Source organism: Lepidochelys olivacea, assembly GCF_965140295.1.
Source record: "Lepidochelys olivacea isolate rLepOli2 genome assembly, chromosome: 2".
Classification (NCBI taxonomy): domain Eukaryota; kingdom Metazoa; phylum Chordata; order Testudines; family Cheloniidae; genus Lepidochelys; species Lepidochelys olivacea.
Window position 1 is genome coordinate 169,316,473 of NC_140412.1, and position 18,322 is coordinate 169,334,794.

The 18,322-nt window shown below is 45.5% G+C and overlaps 1 protein-coding gene across 1 annotated transcript in view; it reads right to left on the bottom strand.

The window, feature by feature from the left end:
* Positions 1-18,322, bottom strand: part of ABCA13 (ATP binding cassette subfamily A member 13) — a gene marked incomplete at its 5' end in the record, with an annotated part of 301,195 nt that overhangs the window by 128,719 nt on the left and 154,154 nt on the right. Inside the window, one exon of the mRNA XM_084621105.1 lies at positions 15,576-15,795. Within this exon, the coding sequence (XP_084477231.1) occupies positions 15,576-15,795 (220 nt within the window). The remainder of the gene's footprint in view (positions 1-15,575; positions 15,796-18,322) is intronic.

The window sequence follows — 18,322 nt, forward strand, 5'->3', positions numbered from 1 at the left end:
GGGAAAAGTCTGACAATGAAAATACAACTCTGAATTCACCTGCTTCTCAGGAAAAAAGAGAAAAGAAAAATAGTAGCAAAATAAGTCAGGTATTTCAACAGATAGAGAAAACACAGGACTTGCAAAGACTGGATCAGACCGAAGGTCCATCTAGTCTGGTATCCTGATCAACAGTGGCCATCACCAGACGCTTCAAGGGAAGATGCAAGGAGCCCCCTTAGGGAGATGTGGGATAATCCATCACAGAGGGAAGACCCCTCATGACCCAAAACACTTTGAGATTGGTGTAAATCCTAAAGCATGATATTTTACCTTCACTATCAACAATCCAAATCTTTTCAATCTCTCAGCAGGTAATAATTTGTCCATGTCCCTAATCATTCTCACTGCTTGTCTCTGAACCCCCCTCTACTTCAACAATATCATTTTTATCTGAGTGACCAGTACTGCTCACAATGTTCCAGAGGAGGGTGAACCATGGATTTATACAAATGGCATGAAACTTCTTTGCATTCTCCATCCCATTCCTTAGGCAACTTACCATTTTTGTTGCTTTTTTGACTGCACCTAATGGGAATCTGGGAACTGGCAGGCACAAGTCCGCCCACAGCAAAAGGTCCCTCCCCCCAGGCTGCATATCAAACATAGGTCTATGTAGATCTTTCCACATTCACTTGAAATTCACCCAAGCATGTCCTGTTTTTTTCATTGAAAATGTGATGTATTTGCTTATAACTGGAATTCAGAGTCATTTTTGCTTTGCTTGATGTAAGGAAGTAGTTTCTTACATCCCTTTTGTATGCATGTCAGGAGGCATAAGCAAAGCACAAAATTATGAGAATCAAGAGTTTTTCAATTGGTAATTATAATTATAATAGAAAAGGACCAACCAACCTCCCAATTATGAATTTAACTTTCATGCTGATGGCATATAGAAACCTTCACATGAATAATTTAGCTGATAAAATTAAAAATCTGACCCAACTGTTAAAAATTGTCTTATATGACTTATGAGTGCAATTATGTCCACAATTAAATTGTACTTCCCAATTCACCCAGACTCTCCCTTTGCATTTCAGAGACGATTATTAGTGAATTTTAATTCATGAAGCTACAGAAAAATGAGACAGAAAGCAATCAACTCATTTCAATGAGTCCTGTAGTTTTGGACTCCAGGAACCCAGAATTTATAACTCATTCCAAAGTTCATAGGTTCCAGAATTCTGAACAGTAACAAAGGTTTTGAAGTTCTCATTTAGGATACAAAACTGCTGTGTTAAAATTAGTTGAAAAAACAATGTGTATGTTTTTAAATGTCTTTTGTCATACAGAAGCACAGTAGGAAGGAGGGTGTCTAACTATTACAGAAGGTGACTGGGAGTCAGAGGTCCTAGCTTCTGTTTTGAATTTTTAACTGATTCAACTGTGAGGTTAAGTGACTTGCCCAAAGCCCATCTCTGCATCTGTTTATCCATCTGTAAAACAAAGATATTTATTGACCTCACAAGTGTTGTGAAGATTTTTATAAAGTGCTTTGAGATTTTTGGATGAAAAGTGCTTTAACAGTGGAGAACATGAAGGGATAAGCCATGCCTTGTGAATCCATGGAATCACAGAACTGGAAGGGACCTCAAGAGGTCATATAGTCAAATCCCTGGCACTCATGGCAGGATTATGTATTATCTAGACCATCCCTGGCAGGTGTTTGTCTAATCATAGAATCATAGAATCATAGAATATCAGGGTTGGAAGGGACCCCAGAAGGTCATCTAGTCCAACCCCCTGCTCAAAGCAGGACCAATTCCCAGTTAAATCATCCCAGCCAGGGCTTTGTCAAGCCTGACCTTAAAAACCTCTAAGGAAGGAGATTCTACCACCTCCCTAGGTAACGCATTCCAGTGTTTCACCACCCTCTTAGTGAAAAAGTTTTTCCTAATATCCAATCTAAACCTCCCCCACTGCAACTTGAGACCATTACTCCTCGTTCTGTCATCTGCTACCATTGAGAACAGTCTAGAGCCATCCTCTTTGGAACCCCCTTTCAGGTAGTTGAAAGCAGCTATCAAATCCCCCCTCATTCTTCTCTTCTGCAGGCTAAACAATCCCAGCTCCCTCAGCCTCTCCTCATAACTCATGTGTTCCAGTCCCCTAATCATTTTTGTTGCCCTTCGCTGGACTCTCTCCAATTTATCCACATCCTTCTTGAAGTGTGGGGCCCAAAACTGGACACAGTACTCCAGATGAGGCCTCACCAATGTCGAATAGAGGGGAACGATCACGTCCCTCGATCTGCTCGCTATGCCCCTACTTATACATCCCAAAATGCCATTGGCCTTCTTGGCAACAAGGGCACACTGCTGACTCATATCCAGCTTCTCGTCCACTGTCACCCCTAGGTCCTTTTCTGCAGAACTGCTGCCTAGCCATTCGGTCCCTAGTCTGTAGCTGTGCATTGGGTTCTTCCGTCCTAAGTGCAGGACCCTGCACTTATCCTTATTGAACCTCATCAGATTCCTTTTGGCCCAATCTTCCAATTGGTCTAGGTCCTTCTGTATCCTATCCCTCCCCTCCAGCGTATCTACCACTCCTCCCAGTTTAGTATCATCCGCAAATTTGCTGAGAGTGCAATCCACACCATCCTCCAGATCATTTATGAAGATATTGAATAAAACCGGCCCCAGGACCGACCCTTGGGGCACTCCACTTGATACCGGCTGCCAACTAGACATGGAGCCATTGATCACTACCCGTTGAGCCCGACAATTTAGCCAGCTTTCTACCCACCTTATAGTGCATTCATCCAGCCCATACTTCCTTAACTTGCTGACAAGAATACTATGGGAGACCGTGTCAAAAGCTTTGCTAAAGTCAAGAAACAATACATCCACTGCTTTCCCTTCATCCACAGAACCAGTAATCTCATCATAAAAGGCGATTAGATTAGTCAGGCATGACCTTCCCTTGGTGAATCCATGCTGGCTGTTCCTGATCACTTTCCTCTCATGCAAGTGCTTCAGGATTGATTCTTTGAGGACCTGCTCCATGATTTTTCCAGGGACTGAGGTGAGGCTGACTGGCCTGTAGTTCCCAGGATCTTCCTTCTTCCCTTTTTTAAAGATTGGCACTACATTAGCCTTTTTCCAGTCATCCGGGACTTCCCCGGTTCGCCACGAGTTTTCAAAGATAATGGCCAGTGGCTCTGCAATCACAGCCGCCAATTCCTTCAGCACTCTCGGATGCAACTCGTCCGGCCCCATGGACTTGTGCACGTCCAGCTTTTCTAAATAGTCCCTAACCGCCTCTATCTCCACAGAGGGCTGGCCATCTCTTCCGCATTTTGTGATGCCCAGCGCAGCAGTCTGGGAGCTGACCTTGTTAGTGAAAACAGAGGCAAAAAAAGCATTGAGTACATTAGCTTTTTCCACATCCTCTGTCACTAGGTTGCCTCCCTCATTCAGTAAGGGGCCCACACATTCCTTGGCTTTCTTCTTGTTGCCAACATACCTGAAGAAACCCTTCTTGTTACTCTTGACATCTCTGGCTAGCTGCAGCTCCAGGTGCGATTTGGCCCTCCTGATAACATTCCTACATGCCCGAGCAATATTTTTATACTCTTCCCTGGTCATATGTCCAACCTTCCACTTCTTGTAAGCTTCTTTTTTATGTTTAAGATCCGCTAGGATTTCACCATTAAGCCAAGTTGGTCGCCTGCCATATTTACTATTCTTTCGACTCATCGGGATGGTTTGTCCCTGTAACCTCAACAGGGATTCCTTGAAATACAGCCAGCTCTCCTGGACTCCTTTCCCCTTCAAGTTAGTCCCCCAGGGGATCCTGGCCATCCATTCCCTGAGGGAGTCGAAGTCTGCTTTCCTGAAGTCCAGGGTCCGTATCCTGCTGCTTACCTTTCTTCCCTGCGTCAGGATCCTGAACTCAACCAACTCATGGTCACTGCCTCCCAGATTCCCATCCACTTTTGCTTCCCCCACTAATTCTACCCAGTTTGTGAGCAGCAGGTCAAGAAAAGCACCCCCCCTAGTTGGCTCCTCTAGCACTTGCGCCAGGAAATTGTCCCCTACGCTTTCCAAAAACTTCCTGGATTGTCTATGCACCGCTGTATTGCTCTCCCAGCAGATATCAGGAAAATTAAAGTCACCCATGAGAATCAGGGCATGCGATCTAGTAGCTTCCGTGAGCTGCCGGAAGAAAGCCTCATCCACCTCATCCCCCTGGTCCGGTGGTCTATAGCAGACTCCCACCACTACATCACTCTTGTTGCACACACTTCTAAACTTAATCCAGAGACACTCAGGTTTTTCTGCAGTTTCGTACCGGAGCTCTGAGCAGTCATACTGCTCCCTTACATACAGTGCTACTCCCCCACCTTTTCTGCCCTGCCTGTCCTTCCTGAACAGTTTATAACCATCCATGACAGTACTCCAGTCATATGAGTTATCCCACCAAGTCTCTGTTATTCCGATCACGTCATAGTTCCTTGACATCACCAGGACCTCCAGTTCTCCCTGCTTGTTTCCAAGGCTTTGTGCATTTGTATATAAGCACTTGAGATAACCTGTTGATCGCCCCTCATTGCCAGTATGAGGCAGGAGCCCTCCCCTCACAGACATTCCTGCCTGTGCTTCCTCCCGGTATCCCGCTTTCCCACTTACCTCAGGGCTTTGGTCTCCTTCCCCCGGTGAACCTAGTTTAAAGCCCTCCTCACTAGGTTAGCCAGCCTGCTGGCAAAGATGCTCTAATCTGCTCTTAAAAATCTCCAATGATGGAGATTTCACAATCTCCCTGGACAATTTATTCCAGTGCTTAGCCACCCTGACAGTTAGGAATTTTTTCCTGATGTTCAACCTAAGCCACCCTTGCTGCAATTTAAGCTCATTGCTTCTTGTCCTATTGTCGGAGGTTAAAGAGAACAATGTTTCTCCTTCCTCTTTGTAACAATCTTTTATGTACTTGAAAACTGATATGTCCCCTCTCAGCCTTCTCTTCTCCAGACTAAATAAACCCAGTTTTATCAATCTTCCCTCATCGGTCATGTTTTCTAGATCTTTAATCATTTTTGTTGCACTTCTCTGGACTTTCTCCCATTTGTCCACATCTTTCCTGAAATATATCACCCAGAACTGGATACAATACTCCAGGTGAGGCTTAATCATAATAGAGCAGAAGAATTACTTCCCGTGTCTTGCTTGAAACACTCCTGCTAATAAAACCCAGAATTCTGTTTGCTTTTTTTGGTAACAGTGTTACAATGTTGATTCATATTTAGCTTGTGATCCACCATGACCCCCATATCCCTTTCCGCAGTACTCCTTCCTAGGCAGTCATTTCCCATTTTGTAGGGAGTGCTTGTGCTTTCCTAAGAGGAATACTTTCATTTGTCCTTATTGAATTTCATCCTATTTACTTCAGACCATTTCTCCAGTTTGTCCAGAGCATTTTGAATTTTAACCCTCTCCTCCAAAGAACTTGCAACCCCTCCCAGCTTAGCATCATCTGCAAACTTTACAAGTGTACTCTCTATGCCAGGGATTCTCAAATTTCATTGCTCCGCAACCCCTTTCTGAGAACAAAAATTATTACACGACTCCAGGAGGATGGAACAAAGCCTGAACCTGCTCAAGCTCTGCTGCCCCAAGTAGAGGGGCCAAAGCCACAGCCCAAGGGCTTTTGCCCCAAGCAGGGGGCCTGTAACCTGTGCCCAGCTGCTGAAGGCTAAAGCCCTCAGGTTTCAGCTCCAGGCCCAAGCAATGGGGCTTGGGCTCCAGCCCAAGGCCCCAGCAAGTCTAAGCCAGCCCTGGTGACCCCATTAAAATGGGGTCCTGACCCACTTTGGGGTCCCAACCCACAGTTTGAGAACCATTGTTCTATGCCATTATCTAGATCATTGATGAAGATATTGAACAGAATTGGACCCAGAACTGATCCCTGAGGGACCCCATTCAATATGCCTTTCTAGCTTGACTGTGAACCACTGATGATTACTCTCGGGGAATGGATTTCCAACTGGTTATGCACTCACCTTATAGTAGCTCCATCTAGGTTGTATTTCCCTAGTTTGCTTATGAGACGCTCATGCGAGACAGTATCAAAAGCCTTACTATGAAGTCAAGCCCCCATCCACAAGGCTTGCTATCCTCTCAAAGAAAGCTATTAGGTTGGTTTGACATGATTTGTTCTTGACAAATCCATGCTGACTGTTACTTAGGTGTTTGCATAATTATTTGCTCCATTATCTTTACAGGTACTGATGTGAAGTGGACGGGTCTAATTCCCTGGATTGTCCTTATTTCCCTTTTTATAGACGGGCACAATATTTGCCCTTTTCCAGTCCTCTGGAATGTCTCCCATCTTCCATGACTTTTCAAAGATAATCACTAATGGCTCAGATATCTCCTCAGTCAGCTCCTTGAGTATTCTAAGATTTATATCATCAGGCCCTGGTGACTTGAAGACATCTAACTTGTCTAAGTAAATTTTAACTTGTTCTTTCCCTATTTTAGCATCTGATCCTACCACATTTTCACTAGTATTTCCTATGTTAGATGTCCAAGCGCTACTAATCTTTTTAGTGAGAGCTGAAACAAAAAAGTCATTTAGCCATTTCCACATTTTCTTTTATTGTCCCCAGCCCTGGAGTGGTTCCGTGCATAGAAGGACCAATTCATATGCTGAACTACCCTATCTATGAGAAATGGGGGCACAAGCTACCTCCATGGTAGAGCTAATGATAAAATCTAGTTTATTTGTAAGGAAAAATTCCCAGGGAATAGGAATTAAATAAAACTTTCAGGTGTTACATGGGAAATTTTGTTTACACAATGTTTCAAATCAAGACAAAATAAAAACTTGTTTCATTTCATTTGAAATATTTTAGACTCAAAGTGTCATTGAATTTAAAGTCAGAAGAGACCACCAGCTCATCAAGTCTGACCTCTTGTGTATCACAAGATACCACCACCAGCACCACCCAGCACCCACATGCTAAACCCAACAACCAAAATTAGCCCAAGGTATTACAACCCACAAGAGATTATACTATTATGTGCCACAAGTAGAGAATCGGAAACAATTTTATTTTGAGAAGTTGATTCAAAACAATTCATTTTTGTTTTAGAATTTATACTCCAGAAAATGTTGATTTCAGTGAAGCTCCATTTTTCAATGGGAAAATTTTCTAGATGAAAAATGTCAACCAGCTGTGGAGTAGAGCTTTATATCTATGTCCCTCTGCAAAAGAACTCTGCATGGGGCTTAAGATCCATGAACAGAAGAGCTGAAGTAGCTGTGGGGGCAAGACCCCCACAAACCTCTGTGGAATCTGCTTGGGAATTAGTACAGCTGAAGCTGGACAGCAGGCACAGAGTGATTCAGTTGCGACTCCATGACCTGGTAGAGGGGATTTTTCCTGCTTCCAAATGCAGATTGACCTAGCTTATTTTTTTCAACCCAGGCACTGGGCAGAGGATTTCCTTTATGTATGTAAGGCATTCAAAGGGCTTACGATATCATATATTAGGCATTTAGTACATGGCTTATAAGGACCGAACCTGGGAAAGCAAGATCATCATCATCATCATCATCAGATAAGCAAGTGGCTGAAGATTTCGGTGATGCATAAAATTCAGTTCATACAGAAAAACCACAGCACCCACAAGACAACAGACACAACATATGGAGTGCACCAAAACAAGATGGGGTTCATTAGAAAAAAACTTGCTGGCAACTTTTTCTGGCCAGCAGCCTCTCTAGGTGCCCAGTTCCTGCTATTCTCAGAGAGCTGAGGAGAGAGGAAGCCCCTTCATTTGTATGCTAGACCCTTCTCTGCTTCTGGAGGAACAGCCTTGACTTAGCCCATCAGGCCCATCACTTACTATTCATAAGGAGGAATTTATTTTTAGGCCTTTGTTACCATCAAACTTACTCATATGGGGCCTACTTCACACAGCCTACCTCAGTAGGCTTAAAGTAGATCTGGGTTCCTCTTAACTGAGGATGGTAGATCTCACAAGATCTCCCCCACCAAAAAAGAACATCAAAGCCTGCTTAACTGCTAATACCCCCCACGTACCTATTCTAGAAATATGTACAAAAAGTACAGAACTTGCATTTAGTTCAATGCTACAGTCTCTGGGCTGGCTGGGCTTAGGATCATTGTAGCTATATACCTAGCCAATGTGTGACTGGGAACAAGCACATTGTGGCCCTCTCAAAGCTGGATCAACAGCTTGTGGGAGAACAAACATCTCACCTTTATCAGCTAAAGGGAAAGACGAGGTTGAGCCTTTGAGGGTGGTGAGAGATGTAAAATGAGGATGGGTGTATGGACAGCCACCCATGCTCACTTCCCACCCCTCCACTCCTAAATGCACTAAAAATGCACTAAAAAAAGTGCATTTTTAGTGTTTCTATCTGGGATTTTACTACACTCATGACAGATTTATACCCAAACCACAATTTCTGAATCTAGATTCCATGTTTGGGATTAATGTTCAGGTTTGCCTCAATGTGTAAACACATTGTATAGTTCAATATAAAATAGATATTAAATGCTGATTTAAAATACATTGCTAATACATACTGAGGGAAAAAAAGCCACAAGAATCACAGCCTCTCCCCCATTTTGGCTTTTATTTCAATTCCATACACTACACCATGCAATACGCTAAGAAATTTATCGAACAACTCATGATCAATCTGTCAATTTGTGATCAAATACATGGGGTACACATTCCTTGTTCTGGTTGCTGGAAAAAAGCAGTTAAGTAAGCAATTTTCCAGTTGTCATGCAGCTGTGTTTCAAACGTTATGCAATTGTTACAAACATTTCACCACTGTTTCAAAAACACACTACTCCTCTCGCACACAGTGATGACAATGGCCAGAATGTTAACAGCATCCACTTCCCTTGCCTTTTTCGGAGATTGTTTTGGGAAGGTTAACTAGCAAATGGATAATTCGTTGCACCTTGTATTGTATCTTGGGTACTACTGACTAAATGATATTTGGAGTCTCAGCTGCTTCTGGATCAGGGAGTTGGCTACATAACCACTACTGACATACGTTGAGCTCTGTGTTGTTGATGGAAATGTGGGATCACAGCCTCAAAGTGAGTGGGAGATGCACACACATTTCCATAGGTAGTACGAATAATTTCAAAACCAAAAAATATCCCCTGGCAATCCATCTGTATAGGCTACTGAAGCACCATACATAGCCAGCCTTAGTCTGACTTTCTGTGAAAGTGTAAAAATCAGACTAAGGAAGTTTCAACAGGCATGCTTTTTTCCAGATGGCTACTCGTGGATGTACCAAATGAATCCTAACTCTTCTTGGCTGAAAAACTCATACACTAAGCATATCAGGACCATACAGTCAAGTGAAATTCAATTAATTCATTTCAGGATACTTTTTAGACAATATCATCACTAGTTTGTTATACCATTTAGTGTTGAAATTTTATAAAGAGCTGTGCAAATGAAAAGTTGAAAAGTGAAAGAAGGAAAAGTTATTCAAACACACACATGCATCTGACAATTTTATTTTGTAAAAAATATTTTTCCCTATGCATTCTGATAACTCACTTGGCTGGATTAACCCAATAGCTGCAAATAGCTACGCGGATTTTAATTAACCGAACCTACTCTTATTATCTTGTAAGGCTCTCTGATGAGTGTGATATATCTAGGTAGGTCAGATAAACAGAGACACTGGTGTATTGAGAGAGACAGAACAGTGCTCACTATGGGTGAAATTCTCACGTACGCCAGAGGTCCAACATAAGATTTATGCACTATACAAGTGCCATTTAATCCCCCTTTGGAAGTCTCAAACCTCAACTCTGTGGCACAATGCATGATAATAACATGCTAACAAAGAGGTAAACACAAGATCACTCCATGAACAGTTAGGAAGAGAACCCAGGATTCTAACATGGTAGACCTAAATCCTATCTAATTGACACCCTGCCTTTCAGATTGAATGTGCTATATTTATTCTCCCTCTAAGCACTAAGCCAGATTCTTTTCTCAGAGCCAGGGATATCAAGCCAGGATTCCTGATAGCCAGTACTTTCCGCACTAGGAAATAGTTGTGCAACCCACTGGAAAAGCGTGGGTTAAGTCCTCCTCTAGTGCATGAACTAAGTACTGGCTAACAATTGCTCCTATAGCTCAGGTAGTGAGGATCCCAGAATGGGGGAGGAGGGAGAGGTCTGTCAGTTATACCATGTCTATACTTACTGGTAGATCAGCACTGCTGTGATCGATGCAGCAGTGTCAATTTAGCGGGTCTGGTGACTTAGGTCGGCTTACCGCAGTAGTGTAGACCAGCCCCTTACCACATATGCTAGTACAAAATTTTAATGATGGCATCATGAAGAACAACATGAAGCCAGAATAACTTCCCAAATGTACAGAATGTGGGACAGTCAGATGTGCTGGTCTGTTGATTCCAGAACATTTGTTATCTGGGTACATATTGCTTTTTTTGGTATCTGTTGGAAGTGAAAAATTTATTTTGTTGGAAGTGAAAGCCTGATGCAGTGCTGAACCGTGTTACCATGCAGATAAGGAATGCAAGAAACTTTTCCCTTAGCTTTTTATTTCCATGCTTTTCAGCTTTTCCACTGGTGGGCTGTGACCTGATTGAAACTTCACAGTCAATAAACCAAGTTTTTGTGCGTTTATTCAGTAATGTGTGTGAGGCATTTAGATACTACAATGGGGAGCATTAAAGAAAGGCCTATAAATAAAATAAAGTGTTTTTCCCCCTTCTCCAAATGCAATAAAAGCTGTAGCCCTTATACATGTCAAGTCTCAAATTTAAAAATAAGGCTGTTTTCTCACAACCCACCCAAATCTGAAACACTGGTTTGGTTAAAACACAAACAAAAGAAGCATGGTGTCCAAACCACCTTCTCATAATTCAAAAATGAATAACCTAAAAAATGAAGTTACATGATGCTTACTAGGAAAAAAATCAACTCAGACTGGGCATGAGTAATTTTAGCTGAAGTTTTGTTTTGTTATTTCTTTTGAGAAATCTGTAATCAAATGAAAGTTGAGTTTAAAATGGAGGTGCCATCAACCCTATCTACAGTCTTGTTAGCACAACTCTCAAACAGAACAAACTGTATTTTATGCATGGTAGTTATTCTTTAGATATTTATGCATTAGATGAGACAAAACACCAATGACTCAACATCACAGTTCTTTCATTAGCCATTGTATAAACCTTTTCTGGAGTAAAAGTTCTTTTAATTAGCACTCTGCATTCTTAGCAGTATTTTTCATACTGTACAAGAAAACATAACAATACCTGAACTTTAAAAATGCCTGAATAATTTAAGGCATCTGAATTTCTTGGGGCAGCTACATGAACAGTGATGTCAAGTACATACTTAAGGTTTTAAAGTGTGTGTGTGTGTGTGTGTGTATTTACATTCCCTATTAAAAATGTAAATTGAGCTTGCAAAATAAAGCAAAGGTAGGAAATGCCAGAATTAATTTTCTGTAGACAGGCTGGAAAATGGCAAGCAGTCAGCGAATTAGCAACCAGTCAGTATTTCTTTTTTATCCTCTCCAATCAGTGTAAGACATTCCTCCAACCCATTCTTTACATATAACATCCAAACTCTGTAATGGAATATTTTTTTAAAAAAATTCTTAATGGACTTTTCAATTGCATTCATTGCTGTAGTATTCTAACATTAATTATTATTTTTATTTCTTGTATTAAAGTAGCAGAAATTATCTTCACAACACCACTGTGAGGTGAGATGGCTTTATCTCCATTTTACATGGGGAACTGAGGCACAGAGAGTTAAGACCAAAATTTATCACAAATGAAATCTTGTACCGAAAATATGAAGATTTTTTCCTCGTCTGGGTTTACAAAGACCATACTCTGTAATGTGCCATGTGTCCTATGGTAGCAAATTATTTCAATATTACCTACGTCATGTTTACAAAATCTCAATTTTTTATTTTTGTGGCAATTAAAAAGAAATCTTTATGTTGCCTGAGTAGCTACAGCATAGAAATGTCACATTTCCCTTTCACAAAGGTATATTAAATTTATTTTGTAAATTAGATAACCTTACATACATCGTAAAAACGGTTACTCACATCTCGTAACTGTTGTTCTTCGAGATGTGTTTTTCATATCCATTCCAATTAGGTGTGTGCGTGCCATGTGCCACGTAGGGTTTTTCCCCTAGCAGCACCCGTTGGGTCAGGTGTGGAGCCCCCTGGAGTGGCACCTTCATGGCGCTCAATATATGACCCTGTCGACCCAGCTCCTCCTCAGTTTCTTCTTGCCAGCTGCTCCAACAGAGGGGAAGGTGGGTGGGTTTGGAATGGATATGAGCAACACATCTCGAAGAACAACAGTTACGAGAGGTGAGTAACCGTTTTTTCTTCTTTGAGTGATTGCTCATATCAATTCCAAGCTTTACCCAAGTGGTGGGGTTGGAGTTAAGGAAATGTTGATTGTAGCACTGCTCTATCAAAAGCCACGTCATATCTTGTGTGCCGGATGATGAAGTAGTGAGAGGTGAAAGTATGTACCAAGGCCCAAATCTGCCCTTCAGATTTCTTGGATCAGGACCTGCGTCAGGAACACCGCTGATAAGGTCTGGGCCCTAGTGGAGTGTGTTGTGAGAGCTGGGGTCGGCACACTGGCCAGTACATAGCATGTATGGATGCAGGAGGTGATCCAGGAGGATATTCTTTGAGAAGAGACCAGGAGGCCTTTCATCCAGTCTGCCACTGCTACGACTAGCTGGTTCAATTTTACGAATGGCTTAGAGCACTCAATGTAGAAAGATAGCGCTCTTCGAACATCAAGGGAGTGTAGCTGTTGCTCCCGGGTACTGGGATGAGGCTTAGGGTAAAAGACAGGTAGGAAAATGTCCTCACTGATGTGGAATTGCAACACTACTTTGGGGAGAAGGGCTGGGTGTGGCCTGAGTTGCACCTTATCCTTGTGGAAAACTGTAAGAAGGTTACGAGGGAGGGTCTTTAGCTCAGACACCCATCTCGCAGACGTACTGGCAACCAGGAAAGCTGTCTTCCAAGACAGATACAGGAGAGAGCAAGTCGCTGTTGGTTCGAATGGGGGCCCCATGAGCCTGGACAGGACCAGGTTAAGGACCCACACAGGTACAGGCTGCCAGATCTGAGGATTAGGAGCTTCAAACCTTTGAGGAAGCATCCAACCATAGGGTTGGCAAAGACCAATTGACCAGATACTCCCGGGTGGAAGGCCGAGATCGCAGCAAGGTGTACCTTTATGGAGGACACTACCAGGCCTTGATGTTTCAGGTGCAGGAGGTACTCTAAGAAGAGGGGTACTGGTGCCTGGACGGGGGGTGGGGGGGTCACGACTCTGGTCACACCTACATGAGAATCTTTTCCACTTTGCCAGATACGTAGCTCTAGGAGAGGGTTTCCAGCTGCCTCGGAGGACCTTCTTTACTTGTTCCAAGCACAGAAGTTCCATGGGGTTCAGCCATGAAGCTTCCAAGCCATGATTTGGAGGGACCATAGGTCGGGATGACAGAAGCAACTGCAGTCCTGAGTAAGTCAGTCGGGAAGGAAAGGCAAAGTGACTGGTGTGTCTACCGACAGCTCCAGTAGCGTGGTATACCAGTGCTGGCGAGGCCAAGCTGGAGCTATCAGAATTACCTTTGCCCCATCCCTGTGGATTTTGAGCAGGACCTTGTGCACAAGAGGATATGGGGGAAAGGCATAGAGCAGGTGACCTCTCCAGGGTAGCAGAAACGCATCCGTGAGGGAGCCTGGGCTGTGACCCTGGAAGGAGCAGAATGTTGGGCACTTCCTGTTGTGTGAGGTGGCAAACAGGTCAACCTGGGGAAATCCCCACCTTTGGAAAATGGGTTGTAGGAGATCTGGTCGGATGGACCACTCATGAGTGTGGAAGGACCTGCTGAGGTGGCCTGCCAGTGTGTTCTGAACTCCTGGTAGAAAGGAAGCATCCTGAATGGAGTGGGCTATTCAGAGCTCCCACAGCCAAAGGGCCTCCTGGCATAGTGGGGAGGAACGGGCTCCTCCTTGCTTGTTGATGTAAAACATGGTGGTGGTGTTGTTGTCCATTAGAACTGCTATTCCCTGTCCTGGCAGTCAGGCCTGGAAGGCCTGGCAAGCAAGGCGCACTGCCCTCAGCTCCCTGACATTGATATGGAGGGAGAGCTCATCCTGTGACCACAGGCCCTGTGTCTGGAGTTCCCCCAGTTGCACCCCCCCCCATCAGATGGCCAACGCATCCATAACCAGGGACAAGGAAGGTTGGGGGTTGTGCAAGAGGACTCCTCCGTACACCGCTTGGGGGTTGAACCACCAGCAAAGGTATGTGAGGACCTGTCCCGGCACCGTGACCACTGAATTCAAGCTGCTGCACCCCTGGCGGTAAGCTGAGGCAAGCTACATCTGCAATGGTCTTAGCTGGAGCCTGGCATGCTGGGTCACATAAATGCAAGAAGCCACCCTTTGCTGTTGAGGTTGGGAATTGCTGGAGGCTTTGAATGATGTCCGTGATGACTCGGAATCAGGACTCGGGTAGAAGGCCCGTGCCTTCAGGGTTGACTTCCCCAAGTTGAGGAGACCCAGCTACTTGAACTTGCACCTGACCAAGTGGAATTGGGACTGCACCTGTGTCATGGTGCAGCCCCTGAGCAGCCAGTCATTGAGGTAGGGGTATACCTGCACCTGCCATCGATGAAGGAAAGCATCCACGACCAGCATGCACCTGGTGAACATTTGGGGGCTGTTGAGAGGCCGAATGATAGGGCAGTGAATTGGTAATGTTTGCGGTTGATCACAAAGCGCAGGAAGCCCCTCTGTGCTGGACGAATCGCTATGTGGAAGTATGCATCCTTCATGTCGAGGGCGGCGTACCAGTCTCCCAGATCCAGGGAGGGGATAACAGTGCCCTGGGAAACCATGCAGAACTTCAACTTTACCATGAATTTGTGGAGCCCACACAAGTCTGGGATAGGTCTGAGAACCCCTTGGCCTTGAGGATTAGGAAGTATCAGGAGTAGAATCCCTTGCCCCTTAGTTCCTGAGGAACGAACGTATATTAAATTTCTACAGGAGTGCCCAAACCCCCTGTATAAGGAGTTGCTCGTGAGGTCCCTGAAGAGGGACAAGGAAGGGGGGTGGGAGGAAGGGTAGGAGCAGAACTGGAGAGAGTATCCCACTTCCATTCTGCAGAGAACCAGTGGTCTTAGGTTATTTGGAACCAGGCACAGTAGAAGTGGGACAAACAATTCAAAAAGGGTGGGGAAGGATCCGGTGATGAGTCTGGTGCGCTGTCCTCGGGCATCCCTTCAAAAGGCCTCCTTGGAACCCAACAGTAGTTTGATCAGGCCTTGGCTTTGCCCAGACAGGGGTTGGAGGGCTTCCTTCTGCCTTTCTTGCTCCTTCATCTGTTAAAGTCCTGCCTCAGCTGAGGAGGGTAGGAGCGCTGCTGTGGAAGTTGAGGCTTGAAGCGTTTCTGTTGGGTTGCTGGGCTGTGCATACCCAAGGATTTCATACCTGCTCCATCAAAAGGCAGGTCCTGCATTGTCAGCTGAACCTCAGGCGGTAGGGCAGAGGCTTGCAACCATGAGGTGCATCTCATGGCAATACCTGAGGACACAGTGCACGCCTCCAAGTCCATAGCATCCAGTGAGGCCTGTAAAGAGGTCTGTGCCAACGCCTTGCCCTCCTCTACTATGACCCCAAACTGCTCTCTGGACTCAGTTGGCACAAGCTCCTTGAATTTGAGCATCAAGTTCCAGGAGCTGAAGTTATATCAGCTCAGAATTGCCTGCTGGTTGGCAATCCTGAGCTGGAGCCCCCCCGTAGAGTACACTTTACGGTCAGACAAGTCCAGGCACTTGGATTTCTTGGACTTAAGCACTGGGGCCTGCTGTCCCTACCTCTCTTTCTCATTTACAGTCGCAACCACCAATGAACAGGGTTGCAGGTGCGTAAAGAGATATTCATACATGTTTGAGGGCATGAAGTACTTCCTCTCAACACCCTTCGCTGTGGGAGGGATGGAGGCCAGAGTCTGCCAGATAGTCTTGGCATTGGCCTGTATAGTTTTGACAAGGGGCAGTACCACCCTTGAAGGACCTTCTGGGCCCAGAATGTTGACCACTGAGTCCTGACTCCACCACCTCCTTAGCCTGCAGACCCATGTTGAATGCCACCCTGCGCGGGAGGTCCTGGTGGGTGTGGCTGTCTATAAGAGGTGGTCCAGAGATGGAAGTGCCTGCCACGCCCTCATCTGGGGAGGAGGACGAAGAGGCCAATGGGGAACCGGGTTCTCCCATACCTCCTGCTCATCAGGAGCCTCACAACCTGCTTCACTGGTAGCCCCTGGTTCAGGAACCAGAGTTGGAGTCAGTCCCAAGGGGCGGCAGGGGCATGGCACCTCCTCAGCACCTCTAGGGGCAGGCGAACTGGTTGAGACCTCGGCACCCTTGGTTCAGAGGTGGCCGATCGGGAGCCTTTAGACTGGGCACCCTGAAGCTGGTTGTGCACCCATGAGGTCCAAAATAGCCACTGTGCCTGTCCCTGCCCCCACCTCAGAATGTCCATGGCCTGACCAGCGCCGGTCCCACTCCAAGTACCTAGATCCTGCCTCTGAGGACCAGGATAGGGACTGCGAGGGCCAGGGTGGTGCCGAGCGGTGCTGCGATCTAGAGCGGTACCATGATCTGGAGCTACATAGGGTTGTTAAGCGGCACCGGGATCGGTGCCGAGTCCAGGACCTGCTCCACGTAGGGGACAGACGTGCAGATCAGCGTCATGATCGGGAGCCCTGGCATGACCTACAGAGGTACTGCAAGTCTGACCGGTGCCACAATTGGAAGCAGTGCCGGGACTTGATCAGTGGTGCCGACAGCTGGATCATCGCTGGTTTGTCTCGAGATGGAGCCATACGCTCTGGTACCGGAGGCTTGGCGCGAATTGTAGGCGACCTTGGAGCCGTCATAGCGATGAGGTCCCTTGCAGCTGCAAAGGTGACTGGAGTGGATGGTAGCTCTACCTCCTCGATGATGTGGGCCGGGGAGTTCAACAGCACTGGACTCAATGGTCCCCCTTGCGGCGCCGAAATCAACAGTGCCACCTCCGCAGGCTTCGGCACTGGGTGCTCCTCACGAGGATGTGCCCCACTGGCCAGCTCCAGAGTGGTGGGCCTCTGGGATGGAGAGCCACTCCTCTCTTGCTTCTGGTACCGCTTCTGCATCAGATAGTGGGAGCGGGAGCAGTGCTAGGTGGATCCCACTGGTTTCAGCGCTGGGGAGTGGCAGTGCTGCAGGTCTCTGCTAGAGTCTGTCCACCGTGCTGCTTCCACCTCTGCCACCGGGGCGCTACGCACTGAAGAACTCGGTGCCAGGTCCTGCCGCGCCAAAGGAGGCTGAGGTCTAAGTGCTGCCTCCATAAGGAGCTGCTTAAGGCAAAAGTCTCGCTCCTTTTTGGTTCTAGGGTGAAACCCTTTGCAAATCCTGCACCTACAGCTTGGTTAGCCTCCTCCGGACGAGCATCGTGGGGGTCGCCTGTTGGCATGGGCTTGGAGCAGGACTTGCAGGGCTTGAACGCCGGGACTTAGGCATGAAAGCTCTCCCAGGAAAAAGCGGTCAGGATGGAGGGTAAACCCCCCAGCCCAACTGCTACAAACTACTACTAAAATAAACTACAAGAAACTAAATAAAAGGTATAAGAACAATGAGAAACAAGAGCTAGGAAAACATGGAGAACTTGCTGAGCAAGATGCCACAGTTCCAACGACCATCATGTGCGGTAAGAAGGAACTGAGGAGCCGCCGGGTCGTCAGGGTCATATACTGAGCGCCAAGAAGGCGTCACTCCAGGGGGCCCCACAGCCAACCCAACGGGTGCTGCTAGGGGAGAAAGTTTTTGATTGTTCATGTGGTGCACACACACCTACTTGGAATCAATATGAGCAATCACTCGAAGAACAACTTCTAATTTACATGAAGAGTAAATACAGAGCCTTTGATATTGATGTTTTATAATGTTCACGTGAAATACTGTAAACTGTTTACCAAGGACTGCCTTGATTTCCAAACATCATTCTATTTCACAGTACATTAGGCTTTATTACACCTTTTTCCCCCCCTTCACCATATTTTCATTTTCTGCAATAAAGTAAACTAAATTTAAAATATGGAACAATCATTTATTTCTCTAAACTGATGGATATCTCTCAAAGATTTTGAGTAGCCATGTCAATCTCCGAGTCACATACAGTAGGATTGTGTATTTGCT